At 34.8% G+C, this 19,740-nt stretch overlaps 1 protein-coding gene and 1 long non-coding RNA gene across 3 annotated transcripts; one reads left to right on the top strand and one right to left on the bottom strand.

Annotated features, from left to right (window-relative positions):
* Positions 1–6: 6 nt before the first annotated feature.
* Positions 7–2,366, bottom strand: LOC110039064. Its single transcript, XR_002295485.1, has 4 exons — positions 1,871–2,366; positions 1,712–1,795; positions 203–311; positions 7–133 (listed from the first exon to the last, which is right to left on the bottom strand). It is a non-coding gene; the product is annotated as an uncharacterized LOC110039064 (long non-coding RNA).
* A 1,718-nt stretch (positions 2,367–4,084) lies between these two features.
* Positions 4,085–14,789, top strand: LOC110039065 (zeaxanthin epoxidase, chloroplastic-like). Of its 2 annotated transcripts, XM_020744011.1 has the most exons (16): positions 4,106–4,947; positions 7,938–8,100; positions 8,278–8,352; positions 8,441–8,541; positions 8,767–8,882; positions 10,536–10,747; positions 10,864–10,955; positions 11,534–11,648; positions 11,753–11,856; positions 12,496–12,541; positions 13,268–13,332; positions 13,436–13,516; positions 13,597–13,651; positions 13,768–13,856; positions 13,933–14,020; positions 14,611–14,789. In XM_020744011.1, exons 1-16 carry the CDS (start codon positions 4,445–4,447, stop codon positions 14,704–14,706), a joined length of 2,001 nt encoding a protein of 666 aa, XP_020599670.1. In that variant the 5' UTR covers positions 4,106–4,444; the 3' UTR covers positions 14,707–14,789. The 2 variants fall into 2 exon arrangements, with proteins under 2 accessions (XP_020599671.1, XP_020599670.1); XM_020744012.1 differs by lacking the exons at positions 13,933–14,020; positions 14,611–14,789 and having other exon boundaries at positions 4,085–4,947; positions 13,597–13,673; positions 13,768–13,849.
* The last annotated feature ends 4,951 nt before the right edge of the window (positions 14,790–19,740 follow it).

Below are 19,740 nucleotides of genomic sequence, written 5' to 3'. Positions count from 1 at the left end.
CGCCGCCGCTCTGTACTTTTCTCTCATCTCCTCCTAGCCCACCAGCCGAGCTAGCTCCGAACCACGTGTCCTCATGTACATGTACCAGCATGAGTTCATCGCGAAGAGTTGCTCCGCCACTCTGTCCCTGGACCTGTTATACAAAAACATTTCGATTAAGGGGCATTTACATAAATCAGACAAATTTATGTATTTACCATACCTCCCACGCTTCATCTCCACATTGGCTCGCAAGGCGTCCAGCGCTCTGGCAAGCGATTCCCTTAGCAGAGCTTCGTCAGGGTCCGGCCGGGAGAGAAACCCAATGAGTCCTAAAAAATAAAATAATTAAAATTATATGAATGATACATTGCTCACCGTAAGTCTTTCAGCCCGTCACTTATCCGAAGCATCAGTTGTTCGTTTCATTGGATCCCAACCCAAACTCGTTGATCCTCGTTACAATTCCTTTCAAATTTTCCAATCCTTCTTGGGTTGATCCCACTTGTTCTTCATTTGCAACTTGTCATACACCTTGCCCGTACTTTTTTTGAAATTTTCGATAATATGTTGACATTCTTTCTTATTAAAATAGGTTACGGGTCTATTTCCAAGTTTAATCTCCTTAAGCCAGAGGTCACAAAATAATAATATTATTATTTTTTCTCATATTGCCGGTGTACCGATATCTTTGATAATTCTAGTCATTGTATTGCTAAAATAAAATAAACTATTGTAACATAACAAAAAAAACTTGTGTAAAAAAAAATTAACAAATTGATTAATGACAAAAACACTATCACAAAGGATGTATAATAGTAAACAATAAACAAATTGATTAAAATTGATTAATGACAAAACCAATCACGATCATAAAGACATAGCTAATAAAGAGCACTAAGAATCACCATGAAATTAGCTTTATCTGTCACATGTTACAAAACAGCTTCTGGCCATCTAAGAAAATTAACAAAGAATAAAAATCATGATTTTACAATATGATAGAATGTGTTTGCTGAACTTAATGCTCAAAGAAAAATATAAAAATCCAAGCAAGAAAGATAATTTTCATCACACAGTTTATATCGAACATTCCAAACAGCTTGGACATTCCATTAAATTTTAGCGCTTGATGCACTTGAATCTCATAGTTCATCAAATTTAACAACAAATCTCAGGAGTTTTTGTATTCCAAAACAAACCGATACTTTGGCTTTCAATAAACGTCCAACATCGAAACACCATCAAATAGAGTTTGCTCAGAAAGCAGAACTACAAGAGACCAATAAAAAGAATCAAAGTTTCTCACTCTGCCAATATGCTCCTATTCTCCTCCACAACTAATAGACCTAAATTAAAAGAAAGTTCCAAGCAATTAACAGTGAAATAAAAAATAATGTTCGAGGCCAATGAGTAGTAAGTAAATTCTGATTCACTAGTGTTTTTCCAAGACAACACAGCCTCAAATTCCTATAATGAAATACAATAAAAATCAATCTTGGCAACATGTTTTCTATTTTAACATCAAGCACAAAATGACAAGATGCTACAAATTTAGTTGTCTCCACGTGCCTCACATTCAAACAAGTTATAAGTTGCCTACAAAAGAAAAGTTTTAACTAACTTAAAAAAAAAAAAGAGGCAGAGAAAAGAAACGGGATAGATCAGACCAAAGAGGCAAAAAAAAAGGCAGAGAAAGAAGAAGCAAATGTAAAGAGCTCGGGAGGCGCACTGTTTTCGCTGCAGAGGCTAACGCTATATTCTTCAATCTCCACGATCGAAGGTGTCCACTAACCAAAGAGATCGGTTGCAATTTCTGTAAGCAAATGTCGTCATCGGAGATCACGGATTCAACGAAAGACTGAAATGAATAACAGTCAAGCAGCCTTACCTTTTCCGACATGAAACGCTCGATCCACAGAGGTCACAACGACCTTTCGACGGGCTGCGCAGCTTTGAGGGAGAGGATAGAAGAGCTTTGAGGGAGAGGATGGAAGAGCAAGGAGACCGATGGACAGGGCTTCGTTTCGACGGGTAGATAAAGGAAGAAGATCGAACAGGCCGAACTGTCAAAGAAGACGGACGAATGAGCCGAACTGTCGGAGAAGATGACCAATGAACGAACGACCCGAGAGAAGGAGGGGGAAGGAGCGGAGCCTGATTTCGCGTAACAACCCGAACTACCGAAAGATCGAAGGGCAACCGGGTAAAAATAGAATCGCAGGACGCCGGCCACGGGGTCGATCCCGCGGCCGGCTTTTAGAAAAAATTCCTAGTGTGGTGGCCGCGAAGTTTCCCTGCGGCGCTCTCAAAGAGCGGAGATTAGCGGTGGAGTGCCGCGAAGCCCTACAACAGAGCCTAGATTCTTAATTTTTTAAGGGCATCGAAATTGAATGACCTTAGGCTTGTTAGATTTTTCTCATCGAGATGCTTAACTTGAATATAAACATGCCAAAATTTAAGATTGTTTGACCCTTAAATTGATTCATCAAATTTTCTTATAACGCTTCAAGTGTTTGATTTAGGCTTATTCGGATTCAAATTAGATCACTCTCGATATCATTAGGTTCGTCTTGAAAGATTTAGTCACCGTAAATGCGTAAAAAAAAAAAAAAGATAGTAAAGTTTAGTAGTTAAATATGCTAATAAATAAAAAGTAGGGGTAAATAACACCGCTACATTATTATATAAATTCTATTTTAGGAACCCCAACAAGAAACCTTTCTAGCGGAGTTGCCTTGTGGGTCTCTTGACGTAGAGTAGGTGGAGAGTTCGGAATCTCTGACACCACACATAAAAATCTCCAAAAGAGCAATGACAAAATTGCCCATCGGATGCCTTTTAATTTCTTTAATGTACAATTTACTTATATTTGCTTTTTTTTAATGTACAATAATACATTCTTGATTCATATTTTAATTTGATTATATTTCTTAATTATGTTCAAGTGGAAAAATTTGTTTCTTTCTTTGCATACATAAATATAGATTTTTGCATTTGAATTTAAGAGCTCATTCAAATAAATCTTAGTCCTTGTAAATTTAATAGTTTAAACATTATATTATTACTCTTTCAAATAAAAAAAGTTAAATTATTATTTTGCAATTATTTTTTTTTCAAAATCTTGTTAATAAATAATATTTTCACCGAAATCTTAAAAAATTAGAACTTTTCTCATTCAATTCTACCACCATTCTATTCAAGTTCACGATTGAGATGTTGTTTATCGGGTTATTTAATCTGATAGTTTGGTCAAGACCAAAATCAAATCAAACTGAGTTCATTTTATTGATTTGGTTTAATTTATAAGTTGAGATATGCTATATTTATTTTAGTTTAGTTTGTGTTAAAACCTTTTGGATATTCGGTCCTACATATTTCATGAATTTAACAGCCTAAAAGAGATCTTGTGAGATGAGTAGAGGATGTGAAAATAAAGATATCTACCCCCTTTCTATTTATGTTCATGTGCCTCATCAGGTGTCCTTGCACTCATAAGGCTACATAAAGAGTAAGAACCAAGGAAATGTTATATTATAGTCCACACTATATCGAACATATCAAAGATTTATTGTCGGGAAGACATCATCGTAAGTGTCTAGCGGTTCATAAATTGGCATAATCAGTGATAGGAGGCGGCAGAGCCGTAGGGGGGAGACAACGAGGAGAGATTGGACCTATAACACTATAACAGAGTCTTTCAAGTGTAAATTAAATATTTTGGGGCCTCTATATGTAATAGCTATAGTTTGGAGACCTCCATATATAAAAAAGCCCTTAATTTTTTTAATTATAATATATTCTTAATTCATTAACATGTAGAGGTGGAGAATTATGATGGCAATGATAACTAAGATTTGCGATGAGAGAGCATGGTGGAGATGTGCATTAAAAATATTTATTGTCAATTTCAGATGCAATGAAAACAAGAAATTTGGTTGTTTTACATCATAAAAAAATTATTTCATATTAAGACTAAATTTCATTTTAAAGCCCTTTAAAAAATCTTAACACATTATAATATAAAATATGAACTATTAAATAAATTTATTTGTGATATGGGTGTATTTTGACAATTTGACAGATGCCCGGGCTTTGTCTTGATGCCCTGGCGCGGATAAAGTAAAGCATCATCAAAAAGACTTGAAATCCACCCACAAATTTGGCTTAAAGATCTATCCCGATCTCCTGTCAATACGTCCACCTTCAACTCGGCCGCCATGTTATCCCCGCTAAAAAACTGCTTGCTCTGGCTTCCCCACCACTCCCATGAGGGATGTCGGCCACCAGAAAAAAAAAAGAAAATGTAGAAATAGGTCTGTGGTTGAAGAAAGCAGCTGAAGAAAACAGCGATATGTGCGAGCAAAACTTGGTCTTTTGGAGACTTCAGTTCCCCGGGCACTCCACTGGCCACTGCCTCTGCTAATAGTATAAGTTACTTAGATTTCTCAAGCCATCGTCGTTCATGGCGCTCGTCCGCGCCACCCTCCTACCTTCTCCTACTTTCTTGCACAGAACCCACTTCTCATTTCTTCCTCCTGTCATCCTCTCTGACGACTCTTCACCAGTTCCCCTCGAAAGGAATCATTTTTACGGCTGTGGGAAGCAGAGGTGGAAAGATAGGGGCACTGTTGCCTTAGCTACCGGCACTCTGGATCGGGTGGAGTCTGATCAGCCTGTGTTGGATGCGAAGCGAAATAAGCTTCGTATTCTCATCGCCGGCGGCGGGACAGGCGGGTTGGTGTTTGCACTGGCGGCGAAAAGGAAGGGTTTTGATGTGTTGGTGTTCGAGAAGGACATGAGCGCGATTAGAGGGGAGGGACAGTATAGGGGGCCGATTCAGATTCAGAGCAACGCACTTGCAGCGCTCGAGGCTATCGACTTGCAGATCGCCGATGAAATTATGCAGACAGGATATATAACTGGAGATAGGATAAATGGTATTGTGGACGGCATTTCTGGTACCTGGTATAATTCCCTTCATATCCCTCTTGTTTACTGTTTCTGGTCATTGCAGTGCCATGTGCATATTTAGCAAAGTTCTTGAGCTTATATCTTTTCAGACAGAGCTTTTCTGAGAAGAAAAAAAAGGAGGCGGAGCTTTTCTATGAGTTTGTCATGAAAGCAGAGGCTGAGCTTTTCGGGAAGTAAATGAGAGTTTTTCTTGAAAGTTTAAGGAAAAAGACTTCTGGAAAAGTTTAATTAAAGAAAACTTAATTAAAAAAATACTTAATTAAGAAAATTTAATTAAGAGAATGTTTTAATCCTTTTGTCGGAAAGATTCTGTTGCTTTTCTGTGAAACTTAATTAAGGGAAAGACTTTTCCTTAATTAAGAGAATACTTCAATCTTTTTTTGAAAAAATTTTGTTGTTTTTCTGGGAAAATTAATTAAGGAATTATTTAAAAGGATTTATGGCCCAACCCACGTAGGTGCATAAGAAACTCAATGATGTATTTTCTTCAAAGGGGCTGGATATTTGCCAAGGTGGAGGTTTATTAGACATATGTATTTTTCTTAAGCAGCTGGATATTCGCCAAGTTGGAGATTTTTTAGGTATGACTCATAATACCAAAATTTGGAGTCTCTTGGAAGAAAAGATGTCTTTTGGAATTTAAGATGAGTGTCTCTTGAAAGTTAGTGGGTTGGGGGGAGCGAGGGCGCAACGGAAGCGTGATGGCCCAATTGAGTGTCTCTTGAAAGTTAGTGGGTTGGGGGGAGCAAGGGCGCAACGGAAGCGTGATGGCCCAATCGGCACTGGTGCATAAGAAACTCCATGATATATTTTCTAATGAGGGGCTTGATATTCGTCAAGGTGGAGACTTATTAGGCATATGTATTTCTCCTAAGGGGCTGAATATTCGTCAATGTAGAGATTTGTTGGGTATATGTATTTCTCCTAAGGGGCTGGATATTCGTCAAACTGGAGATTTGTTAGGTATGACTCATATACCATAAATGAGACAGATGCTGGAGCGGAGCGGAGTCGACGAGCGGAGTGGAGCGGAAGGATCTGTCCAATTGGCAAAGTTTTATTATGTGGGTTGGGGGTGCAGGGGCAACACCATACGATTTGGTGCACGGATAATTTAAGTAATTACATATTGTACTACAGGGTTATATATATGTCCTGTTTGTAACCATAGGTGAGTCTTTGAGTCCCTGAGATTCTGAATATTGTATTCTGCATTCTTTTTTGAATATTGAAAAGTAAGTCGCCGCTCTGCTCCGAGGATGTAGGCATCTTTGCCGAACCTCGTAAATCTCTGTGTTTTTCTGGATTTGTGTCAATTCTTATTTTTTTCGCCATAATTTCTTAACAAGTGGTATCAGAGAGAAGTTTTAGAACAGGGAAGAAAAATTTGGGCGGCACAGGAATAAAGAAGATTTTGGCAGAGATGATTGACGGCTAGGGAAGGATTTCAGGCTTGAGGATTCACGACACTTTAGTCGTGCGGAAGATCGCGATACAGTAGTTCACGCAGAGAAGGGTCACGACGGGAGAAGTCGCGAGATCGTCGGCGAGCAAGACTTCGCGATCGGCGAGGCACAGTCTCAGGAACCGATGGGTAAGGCAGCGATTTGGTGCGAAAGACAGAGGTGTTCGAGCGGCAAAGGTAGCGGCGGGAAGCAAAATTGGAAGTGCGGATACAGAAAAGGAAAGTCAGCGGAAAAGAAAATTTAAGGCGGAGAAATTCCGAAGATTTTCCAGGACACAAGAAAGACAAGGAAATTGAATCTACTGCTGCACTCGGGAAAGGAAAGATCTCTTTCTTGAAGGAAAGCGGAGGCGGAGCTTTTATGGAAGGAAGGAGGAAACAGAGTTTTTCTAAGACGGAAAGCAAAGCTTTTCCGGAAGGAAAAATGAGCTTTTCTGGAAACCGGAGGTGGAGCTTTTCTTGGAAGTTTAAGAAAAAAGATTTCTAAGAAAATTTAATTAAAGAAAAGTTAATTAAGTGAAATTCTTTTTTCTGGGAAACTTAATTAAGAGAATCTTAATTAAGTGATTATTTAAAAGGATGTGTGACCCAACCTGCACTGGTGCATAAGAAACTCCATGATATATTTTCTCCTAAGGGGTTGAATATTCGCGAGGGTGGAGATTTGTTAGACATATGTATTTCTCTCAAGGGGCTGAATATTCGCCGAGATGGAGATTCCTAAGGGGTGGATATTCGCCAAGGTGGAGATTTTTTCGGTATATGTATTTCTCCTAAGGGGCTGGATTTTCGTCAATGTGGAGATTTTTTAGGGATGACTCATATACCATAAATGAGATAGATGATGGAGCGGAGTGGAGCCCACGAGCAGAGTAGAGCGAAAAGATCTGTCCAATCGGGGGAGTTTAATTATTTGGGTTGGGATTGCGGGGCAACACCCCGCGGTTTGGTACAGGGTAATTTAAGTAATTCATATTGTACTATAGAGTTATATATATATGTCGTGTCTGTAACCCTATGTGAGCTGAATCTTGTATTATGTATTTTTTTCTGAATTTTGAAAGGAATTCGCCGCTCTGCTCTCGAGGATGTAGGCATCTTTGCCGAACCTCGCTAAATTCTGTGTTCTCTTCTGGATTTGTGTCGATTCCTGTGTTTCTTCACCCTAATTTCTCAACATATCCAATGAAGGACCATGTTCAAACAACTGAAAATGTTGGTGCTCCATGCAAATCTAACTGCTTCTACATTAGATTGGTTTCATAAATTTTTTTTTTCAATAAAAATGTTATCTTAGTTTACGCCAATGTAGTGTAAAATAACTTGGTTCATCTTTAAGCTCTAAGCTTGTGCAAAAAACAATATTGGTCATTACTGTTAACAACTCAAAAAGCCTAGGAAACATTTCATTTGCACTTCTATCACGTTTCGTATATACCATGCATTTTTCTTTAAAAGTTGCTATTTGGTAAATATTTTGTTATTCACATAAAGAACCTAGCACCCCGCTGGTATTCAGGTATATCAAGTTTGATACTTTCACTCCAGCCGTTGAACGCGGCCTTCCTGTTACGAGGATCATAAATCGTATGTCGTTGCAGCAAATATTAGCCCGTGCTGTTGGTGATGACGATATTTTAAATGATAGTAAAATTGTAGATTTTGTCGACCATGGAAACAAGGTTAGAAGGGCTTCCATTCGTTGGTCTCTTTTTTTATTTGTATGTTGTTATTTTGAATTTCAACATTTACAAAGTACAATGTTAGTGGAGAGGTTGCATGGGGAATGATGTGGTCATGTTTATGATGTTGTTTGTACGTTATTAGAAGGCCTAATATGTTATGACCTTCAAGCGTAGGTTACTGTGATTCTTGAAAATGGTCAGCAGTATGAAGGTGATCTTCTTGTTGGAGCAGATGGTATTTGGTCAAAGGTACTAAGACATACCACCAATTCTTATGTATTTACATATCTAACTCCTAAACTTTTCTTTTTTACATTTATATACACTATGCAAGCAGGTGAGGGAGATCTTATTTGGCTACAACGAGGCATCGTACTCTGGATATACTTGCTATACTGGAATTGCAGATTTTGTACCCCCTGATATAGACACTGTTGGGTATAATTCCCACTTGGAGCTTTTTTTCTTTTATTTGTATGTAATTCTTAGAAATTTGTTGCTATTTTTGGTTCTTCAATAAGTGGAGAGTAATTGAAGAGAGCATTAATTATTATATAGTGTATGAAATTTTTATTACATTTTTTTTGCTTACAATGTTGTCTAATGGTTGAGGGATATTTTTTTTATTTTTATTTTTATATTTAATTTTGTTTTTGTTTGAAGGTACCGTGTTTTTCTTGGTCACAAGCAATATTTTGTTTCTTTAGATGTTGGTGCTGGAAAAATGCAATGGTATGCATTCCATAATGAACCACCTGGTGGCTCTGATGTCCCAAATGGTATTACCCCTCTAATGATTTTCTTTTTCTATTTTCTTACGCTTTTTTATTTTTATTTTTTTGATTTAATCTTTAGTTACTAGGGAGCCATTAGGGATCATTTTTGTTTTATTTTTATTTTGTTTTGTTTATGTTTTGATTTGAATTAAAATATGTTTATTTAATGGGGGGTCTTTGAACGGAATTAAAGCTTTCGAGATTGATCTATATAAGGCAGTTTAAAACCTGTCATTGTTAAGGGAAACTAATATGATTTAAGGTTAGCCATTCTTAAGGGAAACTAATATGATGTGTAGCATGCTCTCATGCAAAAGAGAATAATAATATGAAGTTTATTATGCTCTTATGCTAAGAAAAATTGAGGAATTATGGATCACCAGTTGCTAGTCATTCCAACAAACCATTTCTTAAAAATAGAAGTAGGCAAAGATAGACAACACGTTTCACATGGTGATGGGAGTTGGAGTGGCTAGTGATTGTTGCGTGGCTGGACAGACTGGTGTGCAAGGTTAGGCAGCTGGGATTGCTTTGTAAATAAAGCAAACATGTAAAAGTTGTTTTGACTGTTTTTAAAAATAAATTATTATTATTTATTAAATAATAAAAAACACTTATATAATACTAAAAAATTTGAAAACAAAAAATAGAAATAAGACCAAAAAAGGTTATACCAAGCTGCCTCTTAGTTCATGTGTGAAGTTTGCACCTCTAATTTGCATAAGCTTTAAGCTATTTGATATGTTATAATTATAAAGGACTTAAAAAATGTATAAAATAATTTAGTTGTAACTTGTAAGTTACCAATTTTTAAATCCTATGAACTTTGTTATGTTGAAGTTGAAACTATAAAATACACATATGTACGCATTAATTAATACATTTTTATGCTCCAAATTAACAATCTTTTTTATTATCTAATGTTAATTTTTTATTGCACTATTAATATACATGATTTTGTAACATATCATAATAATAGTAGTAAACTAGAGAACTATGTTGTTTATTTAATATAAATGTATGCAATCAATCTTTTAAATGAAATTGATATATTTTTCTTCCAACGTTGTGATTTCATCACCTCTTGATGCACCCGTCCATAATAACAAGCTTGTAGATGACTTTATATCATCCGAAAAAGTAGTTCACTCCTAATAGGTTGGTGTGGCTTTTGTTTTTTCTATTTTTAGTATTGCTTTTGAAAACATATTTGGTTAGTATGACTTTTATATGTTTTTATTTTTGTTTTTAAAAACAAATCATTTTATTTTTAAAAACACGCAAAACACCTCAAAAATATTTTGAGTGTTTTTAAAGGTAACTACCACAACCAAACATGCTTTCATTCAATTTAAAACTAAAAAAAATAATAATAGTTATAATAATAATAATAATAATAATAATAATAAATAGAAAAAAAAACAAAAGTGATCTCAAATGGGGCCTACGTTTTTGAAACGGTAACCAATCATTTTATTTGAAGCAAAGTATAATTTGCCATTGAAAGTATTATGCATTTTTTTATTTATTTTGGAGCTAAATATATCCAAGTACCTAAAAGACAATTCATCAACAAAAGCAAAGTAAAATTGGCCATTGAGTTCACTTTCTTGTAATCTTTGAATGCTAATTTATCATGTACGATCATCCTATTAGGTAAAAAGGAAACATTGCTCAAGATATTTAATGGGTGGTGTGATAATGTGATTGATTTACTAATTGCGACGGACGAAGAAGCTATTGTCCGACGTGATATTTATGATCGTGTCCCAATTTTTACGTGGGGAAAAGGGCGCGCAACATTGCTTGGGGATTCGGTTCATGCCATGCAGCCAAACTTGGGTCAGGGTGGCTGTATGGCTATTGAGGTATGATTCATACTTTTATTTTTTTCTTTGGAGTTCATATGAAATATCTTAATTTAAGAACTGCCCTTTGTTTATATGTAGGTTCAATTTAGCTGAACTTTTTGTTACCCTTTTAGGATAGCTATCAGCTTGCGCTTGAACTTGAGAAAGCTTGGAAAGAAAGCATTAAGAGCAAAAAACCCATGAACATAAAAGCTTCCCTAGAACGGTAAGTTTCTTCATCTTCTAACGGTATTACAAAGTTGGGCAATCTTACACCGTCTGGTAACGGATACAAGTGAGATTTAGCTTAAATTTTGTCAGACAGCAAAAATGGTACTTCTAATTTTTGGATTTCATAAATTCAGTTTCTTCTTAGCTTTCTTCTCAATTTTGCCTTAAATTTTGGATTTACTAAATCCTGCTGTTGGTAGGATTTAGTAAATCCAGATTTATAAGATTTACTAAAGCAGCTTAAGCAGTTACCAAAAAGCCCCGAAGACTTGCAATTTATGAAACAATAAAGAATTTATGAAGAAGCTTAAAATTCAAACTCTTTCTATTTTTTAGTGTGGTAGACTTATGATTGATTTTGTTTCATCCATCTTACATTCTTTTTAATGGAAAAATTGCATTTATTCACATTTCCTTAGTAAATCCAAATGCCTTATAATTACATTTAGAACCAAATACCAAATGTGAAATTTTAAAATAAAATGCCTTTGCTTTCTCTTTAACTCGACATTTGAGTATCTGTTTTGCATTCTTTTAGTAGAATCAGTGGCATTTGTAGATGTGATTTCTCAGATATGAGAAAGAAAGAAGACTTCGTGTGGCCGTAATATATGGATTGGCAAGAATGGCTGCTAATATGGCTTCTACTTACAGGCCTTATTTGGGTGTAGGGATCGGACCCTTTTCGGTATGATGTCGATTTATCATCACCTTAACTTATAATCATGCTTTGGGCTACATTTCAAAATCTCTTAACTAGTTCTTTGGATGAATGATATGATACCATGACAGTTTTTGACAAAGTTTAAAATACCACATCCTGGGAGAATTGGTGGCAGACTTGTCATCAACTATGTGATGCCTTTAATGTTGAGCTGGGTCCTAGGTGGCAGCAGGTTCGTCATATGCAAGTTATTTTTATTTTATGGAGAAAAATGCCAAAATGATTGCTTGACTCTTTGCAGGGAGTCATTTTGGTTCAGAGTCTATAAATTTAACAAATTAGTCCCCAAACCTCGTTGTAGGACTATTGCAGCTCATATTAATGAAGTATGGGGACTAATTTTATTTTTTTATGGCTTGGATGTCATAACATTAAGTTGCAAAAACCACCTCTCTTTAATATAGGTTTATGGTTGTGAAACTCCCTACTAGTCCATCAACTATATGCATGTGACCAATCTAGTCCCAGAGTATTATATTTATTCTATTTAGTCTTTCAACTATACAAAATTCACCCAATATTTTCCCTCAAGGACTTAATTTAGATTAATTTTATAGAGTTGAGAGATTAAAATGAGATGAAATTTGTATCAATTAGAGAAATGTGATACTCTGAGATTAAACTAGCAATACAGAGGATTATTTTAGGATTTGATATAATATAAAAATAATATTAATATTAGATATTATGGTGGTTTCGTATATTCCGGTGTGTCATAGTCTTTTCTATAAATTTGATTTTATTATAACTAGAAATTGACAATCATACCTCAGCGGAACATAGAATTCATAAAATTTACCTTCTTCTACAGCTCAAAGCTTGAAGGAAGATCACCGAACTGTCGCCTGTCCGACAAGGTACTTGCTGATAATTCAGAGATAAAAATCATTGTTAAGAAACTGGGTTACTTTCTTTGATTCAAAACACTTATAACTTTCAGTAAACGCGCTAATTGCATTTTTACCATAACAAGTTTCCATGTATAAATTTTAGCAGTTAATTTGTAAGTTATAAGGTTAGACAGGTCCATTTAAGGATGATTTCATCATGAGGGAATGCATAAGAAGTATTATAAACAAGAATATATCATATTAAAATTTTTTATATGTGTGTTTGTGTGTGTGTGTGTGTGATATGTGTACATCAGTCTGTTTAACATGAAAACAATTGGGAAGATTTCCATGCATACCACTCAATTTCCATGTATTTACATATCTAACTCCTAAATTTCGATTTTTACATGCTTATCACCTTACCTATGCATGAAAAGATGGTTAAAATGGTTGTAGTTTTTATGTATATGAAAGATTTGGGTGGTATAAATGTAAAAAAGTAAAGTTTCAGTGCTTGATATGTAAATACATAGGAATTAAGTGTTATGTATGTAAATGCCTGAAGAATTGACATTCTGATCTAAGAGTACTATGGAAATTAATTCTTTCATTTGCTATCAAATCTGTAGTTGAAACTCCCTCATGTTAGTGATCATTGAATCTGTAATTTCCTTCTGCATGAAATCATATTAACCAATAATGTTAATTGCATTAAAAACCCCTAATCCCGAGTTCTACTGCATCATTAAGGCAAGCGACCAATTACAGAAGTGGTTTGAAGATGATGATGCCCTAGAACGAGCTCTTGGTGGAGAGTATGTTTTCCTTTACAAATAATAAAAAATATTCTTTTTCAACTTATTATCTATTTTTTTCTCACTTTGTTAAAATAAAAATGTTGCTTTTTTTTTTATATAGGTGGTATCTATTTCCTGTAAATAATGAAGATTTACAGCCTATTCGGTTGGTCAGAGATGACAAGAGATTTTATACCATTGGGTAATTTGCTTTCCCATTTTATCTTCTGGTTCATCTTCATGGAAGAAGTTTTCAGTGTTGCAAATTACTGATTTTTGCAGGAGTGTTTTGCATCATGACTCGGAGGGAACATCAATTCATTTACCTTTTTCTCAGGTGATGTAATAAAAAGTTTTGTGTAAGTTCTTTATGCAATTTTCTTTATTACACTTCTGATCTTTTCAGGGACTATTTATTATGTGATTGACCTTAAAAAAACTTTTGTTTTATAGGTGCATAAATCCCACGCACGTATTACATGCAAAGATAACATCTTTTACTTGACTAACTTGCAGAGGCAGCATGGCACCTGGATCAATGAGTAAGAAACAGAGCCATTTTCATTTTCATTTCCATTATACAAATTTGGAGAAGATGTTAATTTTTTATAACTGCAGCACTGAAGGAAGAAGATACAAAGTTCCACCAAATTTCCCCACTCGCTTGCGCTCATCTTTCTCAATTCAATTTGGTTCTGATAAGAAAGTATGTTTTCTCCTTCATTTTGTTTTTAGTTTTGTTTTTAGTTTTGATTAATTTAAGTTTTGATCTGCAATAAAATATGTTTGTTGGACTCTGAGAATGAAGAGAGAGAGAGAGAGTGTGAGAGGAATTAAATATTATGGTCTTAAATTATAGTTACCAACCCATCCTCTTTTTATAGAGAATTAAAACTATTGTGAGATGATAAATGCACCTTTCATATTTTCTTGGCAGTTCGATCTCCTTTAGTCAACCATTGCTCGAGTCTGCCACTCGGCTTTTGAGGGTCGACCGAGTTCACCTGATCCACTCCTGAGCGGATCAATCATCCGAGTTGGTTGGCTCTTGATTTAACTAGCTCTTAGGTGGATTTATGGTTGGTCGGTCAACTTGTCATCATTTTATTAGTTTTTTCTTATTTTGGATTATTCCGATCTCACTTGGATCTTTTGACACGTGCCTTTCTCCAGGACACACATATTTTCTTGTACAATTTGATTTCCTAAAAATAAATTTTGATTTAAAAGAAATCAAGATGGCCATAACAATTATTTTTAAAAATAATTAAGAGTAAGAATACTTTGTTTATGCAGGCCGTGTTCAAGATTAAGGTGGTGAGCACATCTGGGGGGAGAAAAGCTGCAATTGAAACACCAAAATTGTCAGATTGTTTGACAGACCAATTCTGATTGCTACAGCCAACGGTAACAATAAAAATATATCCGGTAAATAATTTGTGGTTTATTATTTTTTTCTACTTAAGACCAATGAAATTTATATATATATATAAACAATATAATTCTTTGTCTCAATTATTTTATTTTTCCTTAATGTATATGGAACAGAGAATGCTCTTCTGTGCTTTTAAGTTAAAAGTCTAAAAATATTATTAAAATTTTAAATTATAGATTTCATATTGTTTATTTTAATTTTTAAATTATTTATGATTAATTACAGTTCGAGTGCTTTTTGGTGGCTAATTGGGCAGATCAACCAGAAATTAATTGGAAATTAGGTAATGCATGTTATGCGAAAATAATGCTTAAGCATAGAAATTCACATAACAACAATCAAATACAAAGATTTACGTGGTTCGATGTTAAATTAATACGTGAAATTAGGTAATGCATGTTATGTGAAAATAATACGTCTATGTCCACTAGCATCAGATGGGGAGAAATAAAAGACGGCTTAGAGTTACAGATCAACACTTTTTTATACCCATACTTCTTTTATTAGCCCCAAGTCTTTTTTTATAGACGAGATTTATAGCATATAAAAAAAATCAAAAAAAGAAACAACTCAAATTAAATAAAAGTCATTACAATAATCTCCAGCTCATCTCTTACCTTCATATAAGTGAGAGATGATCGACTGATCTTCAACTCCAAATCAGATGCACCTGGATGGTTGCTTACGTATCCCCCTCCCGAATGGATTAAGGCTCGCATAATTCTTCAAAATGCCCAACTGGGTAATCAATCTTGAGCTCAAAAGTTCACAAAATTCCTGCAATAGGTGAACTTTTGGACTAATAGTACCTTCGTGAGCATGCCGTTGGATTGTCCTTTGTATCTATTTTTTTCAATGGAACATTGTCGTTTTCAATCAAGCCCCGAACAAAGTGGTACATCACATCAATGTGCTTGGAACAAGCATAATGAACTAAATTTCTAACCAAGAATATTGTATTGTGACTATCACAGAACACCGTTAGAAACTCTTGATCAACTCCCAAGTCATTTAATAGCCTTCATTCATATTATTTCATTACCTCTGTGATCGTAATGTACTCGGCCTTCGTAGTAGACAAAACAATAATAGATTGAAGAAATGACCTCTAACTGACTCAGCCTCATGCCAATGTGAATAAATAGTCCGTCGTAGATCTTTGTCTATCCATATCACCGACATAGTCTAAGTCAATTCAGTTTACACACAAATCTGCACTGGACGATCGTCTCTCAAACACCAAACCAATGTCAACTGTGCATTTCATATATTTCATAATACTCTTCACAGTTTGTCAATGACTTCTTCTTGGATCATGCATGAACCTGCGCACAACACCAACTGCTTGTGCAATGTCTGGTCTAGTGCAAACCATGACATACGTCAAATTGCCTATTGAACTAGCATAAGGAATCGATTGCATATCTTTCCTCTTCTTATTATCTTTAGGAAACCAATCCAAACTCAACTGAAAGTGAGATGCGATGAGTAGACTCGCCGCCTTGCTCAAGTCATCAACCTAAAATTTCTTCAACACTTTCCGAACATAAGCTTTTTGCAAAAGCCAAACCTTGTGCCTTGTTCCTAAGAATCTTCATGCCAAGAATTCTGCGAGCATCACCCAACTCCTTCATTTCAAAATGTTTGGACAGTTGATTCTTCATCCTGTTAACCTCAATCTGACTGACAGATAACAACATATCATGAACATATATAAGCAATTAAAATAACTCACTGCTGGCCAACTTCCTGAAATATACACAATGATCATACTAGTTCCTTGTGTACTTTTGTCCCCTCATGAACTAATCAAATTCTTTTTATATCATTGCTGTGGTGACTACTTCGAACCCATATAAATACTTGTCCAATTTTCAAACTAAGTCTTTTAATGCTTCATATCCACATGGCTACAACATATAGATCTCTTATTGCAATTCTTTGTGCAGGAATGTAGACTTCACATCAAAGGAATGCAGTCTTCATATCAAGCTTCCTAGATAAGATTTATTGTGGTGTAAGTGCTAAGAGAACATGAATTGCAGGATATTTGGCCACTGGGAGAGCACTTTATCATAATTAATCCATTCTCGTTGCAGAAAACATTTTGCCACTAATCTTGTCTTGTACCGCACATCAGCTCCGTGAGATCCTTCCTTCTTTATATAAACATATTTGCACCCAATGACTTTCCTTCCCAGAGGAAGCTTCATCAATCTCCAAATATCATTATTTTGAAGAGACTCCATGTCTTCATCATGCAATCTGATCCCCAACCAAACTAGTTTTGGGACATTCTGACGTCTGGTCCTGCTCATAGCAGTAGATTCTTGAACAAAGCCTTCGTGAATCTGTCGGCAAGGCAGAACACCCTCTGGATTTGCTGTCGTCAACGTCGAACCTCATCACGTACCTGAGTCTATGATATCAATTGTTATGCAAAAATAATGTGGAAAAATAGAGAAATCACACACCAACAATCAAACACAAAGATTTACGTGGTTCGACCTAAATCAATTTGCTTACATCCACAGGGAGGAAGATTCCACTAGCATCTGATGAGGAGAAACACAGCTTAGCATTGCAACTTAACACTTCTCTATATCCATACTCTTCTTATAAGCGCTATGACTTTTTTATAGAGGACACAAAAAGAAACAAAAAAATAAAAAATAAAAAAAAATAAATCACATAAAATAAACCCATTAAATAAAAATCATAAATACAACAATACGCAATTGCACACATATGTGTTTGGCCGCAAGTAGGATTTAGTAAATCGTTAAATCTTAAATCTATGCAATCCACCCTCCCAATGGATTTAGCAAATCCGGATTTAAGCTGAATCGATGATAAAATTTTTGCCCTTATATCTGAAAATTCATAAATCTGCAAAATTGGACTTTAAATTCTATTCAAAGTTGCTACCAAAGACCCTCCATACATTGCTATCCATAAATTTAGCACTCACTTTCATCCTTTTTTCAAATTCAATTTTTAAGTATCTCCATGAAATTTCAACTCATATTTTTTCACTTTTATCGAATTCTTTATGATTTGATTGTGGTACATCTAAATGCATCAATTTGTTCGTTCAAAAAAAAAAAAAAAAAATTGTGAGATTTGTAAATTGCAATGTTTTAAGGGGTTCTTATGTGTAATTGTCGATGCTAATGGTGGCATGGGCCCGATCTTTAGGCTCAAACTTGAATTTGGTGATTTTTTAGTCTTCTAACTATATATATATATTTTTGTCAAATAAAATATGTAACTTATAATTACCAAATAATTCATAGTCCCTTGCATTGGAAAAAAAATATTACTTCTGGAGTCTCGACTCTTTCTGGTGGATCGCAGTCGTTGTCCAGACGCAACGTCCTTCGTCTGGACTTCAGCCGTAATATTTTTTCCTTGCATTGTCATTCATATATTCAATTGTTTTCTTAGGGGGGAAAAAAAAGATATCTATTATCTAGTGCGTTAAAAAAATGAAGAATCACAGAGCAAAATATTCATTAAATCAACAAAAAAACTAAAACAATACATTTGCTCAATTTGTTTATTTAGTTTCTAAAACAAATATTTAATTCAAACTCAAGAATTTCACAATAAATTTTAAACTTTTTATCAACATTAAATTCAGGACCATTTATATGCATTCCATCCATTTCCTATGATTTTACATATCTACCACTTAGAACCTCACTTTTCTAATGTTTATACTACTAAAACCTTTCATATCATATCGAAAATATTAATATTGCACTCACTTTCATCCTTTTTTCAAATTCAATTTTTAAGTATCTCCATGAAAATTCAACTCATATTTTTCAGTTTTATCAAATTCTTAATGATTTGATTGTGATAGATCTAAATGCATCAATTTGTTGGTTAAAAAATAAATAAAAAATAAAAAAAACAAGTGAGATTTGTAAATTGCAATGTTTTAAGGGGTTCTTATGTGTAATTGTCGATGCTAATGGTGGGATGGGCCGATCTTTGGGCTCAAACTTGAATTTGGTGACTTTTAGTTTTCTAACCATATATATTTTTTTTGTCAAATAAAATATGTAACTTATAATTACCAAATAATTCATAGTCCCTTGCCTTGGAAAAAAATAATACTTCCGGAGTCTCAACTTTTTCTGATGGATCGCAGTCGTTGTCCAGACGCAACGTCCTTCGTCTGGAGTGTCTGGACTCCAAACGTAAGATTTTTTTCTTGCATTGTTATTCATATATTCAATTGTTTTCTTGGGGGAAAAAAAAAATATCTATTACATAGTGTGTTAAAAAAAAATGAAGAATCACAAAGCAAAATATTCATTAAATCAACAAAAAACTAAAACAATGCATTTGCTCAATTTGTTTATTTAGTTTCTAAAACAAATATTTAATTCAAACTCAAGAATTTCACAATAAATTTTAAACTTTTTATCAACATTAAATTCAGGACCATTTATATGCATTCCATCCATTTCCTATGATTTTACATATCTACCACTTAGAACCTCACTTTTCTAATGTTTATACTACTAAAACCTTTCATATCATATCGAAAATATTAATATTTTATTATTTTAAAAATAAAATACATTATTTCATATACATTAGATATGTATCTAATGACATATTTGTAAAAATTAAAATTTAAATGTTAGATATGTAAAAACATGAGAATCGAGTCTTTCTCTAAACTTCATCAATAATCGACCCCCTCCGCCTCTCCCTCCTCAACCTCCCCCCTCCAGGCGACGGCCCCGTATCGTCACCACCGCCGCATTCAAACAACCTCCCAATCAACTCCTTCAAAGCCTCCGGAGTCACCACCACCCGTCCCTGCATCGCCGCAGAGCAACTCTGCAAGAAACTCTCATAAGCCGGCACCAACATCTCCTTCACAGCTTTCTTAATCTGCTCCCTCAGATCCTTATCTGGAATCTTATAACCCGCCATTCTATGCATTCTCAAGTTCTCCTCCACCTCTCTCA

This window comes from Phalaenopsis equestris, unplaced genomic scaffold (genome assembly GCF_001263595.1).
Source record: "Phalaenopsis equestris unplaced genomic scaffold, ASM126359v1 Scaffold234974, whole genome shotgun sequence".
NCBI classification, from domain to species: domain Eukaryota; kingdom Viridiplantae; phylum Streptophyta; class Magnoliopsida; order Asparagales; family Orchidaceae; genus Phalaenopsis; species Phalaenopsis equestris.
The sequence above is the reverse complement of the archived record's forward strand: the minus strand, read 5'-3'. Positions and strand labels throughout refer to the sequence as shown.

What these genes read in the sequence shown, in the direction of transcription:
- LOC110039065 (XM_020744011.1), top strand. Translation starts at nt 4,445, where the DNA reads ATGGCGCTCGTCCGCGCCACCCTCCTACCTTCTCCTACTTTCTTGCAC. An exon ending in TTGTCGACCATGGAAACAAG is followed by an intron (nt 8,101 to 8,277) that starts GTTAGAAGGGCT and finishes CTTCAAGCGTAG; the next exon opens with GTTACTGTGATTCTTGAAAA. An exon ending in TGGGTCCTAGGTGGCAGCAG is followed by an intron (nt 11,857 to 12,495) that starts GTTCGTCATATG and finishes CTTCTTCTACAG; the next exon opens with CTCAAAGCTTGAAGGAAGAT.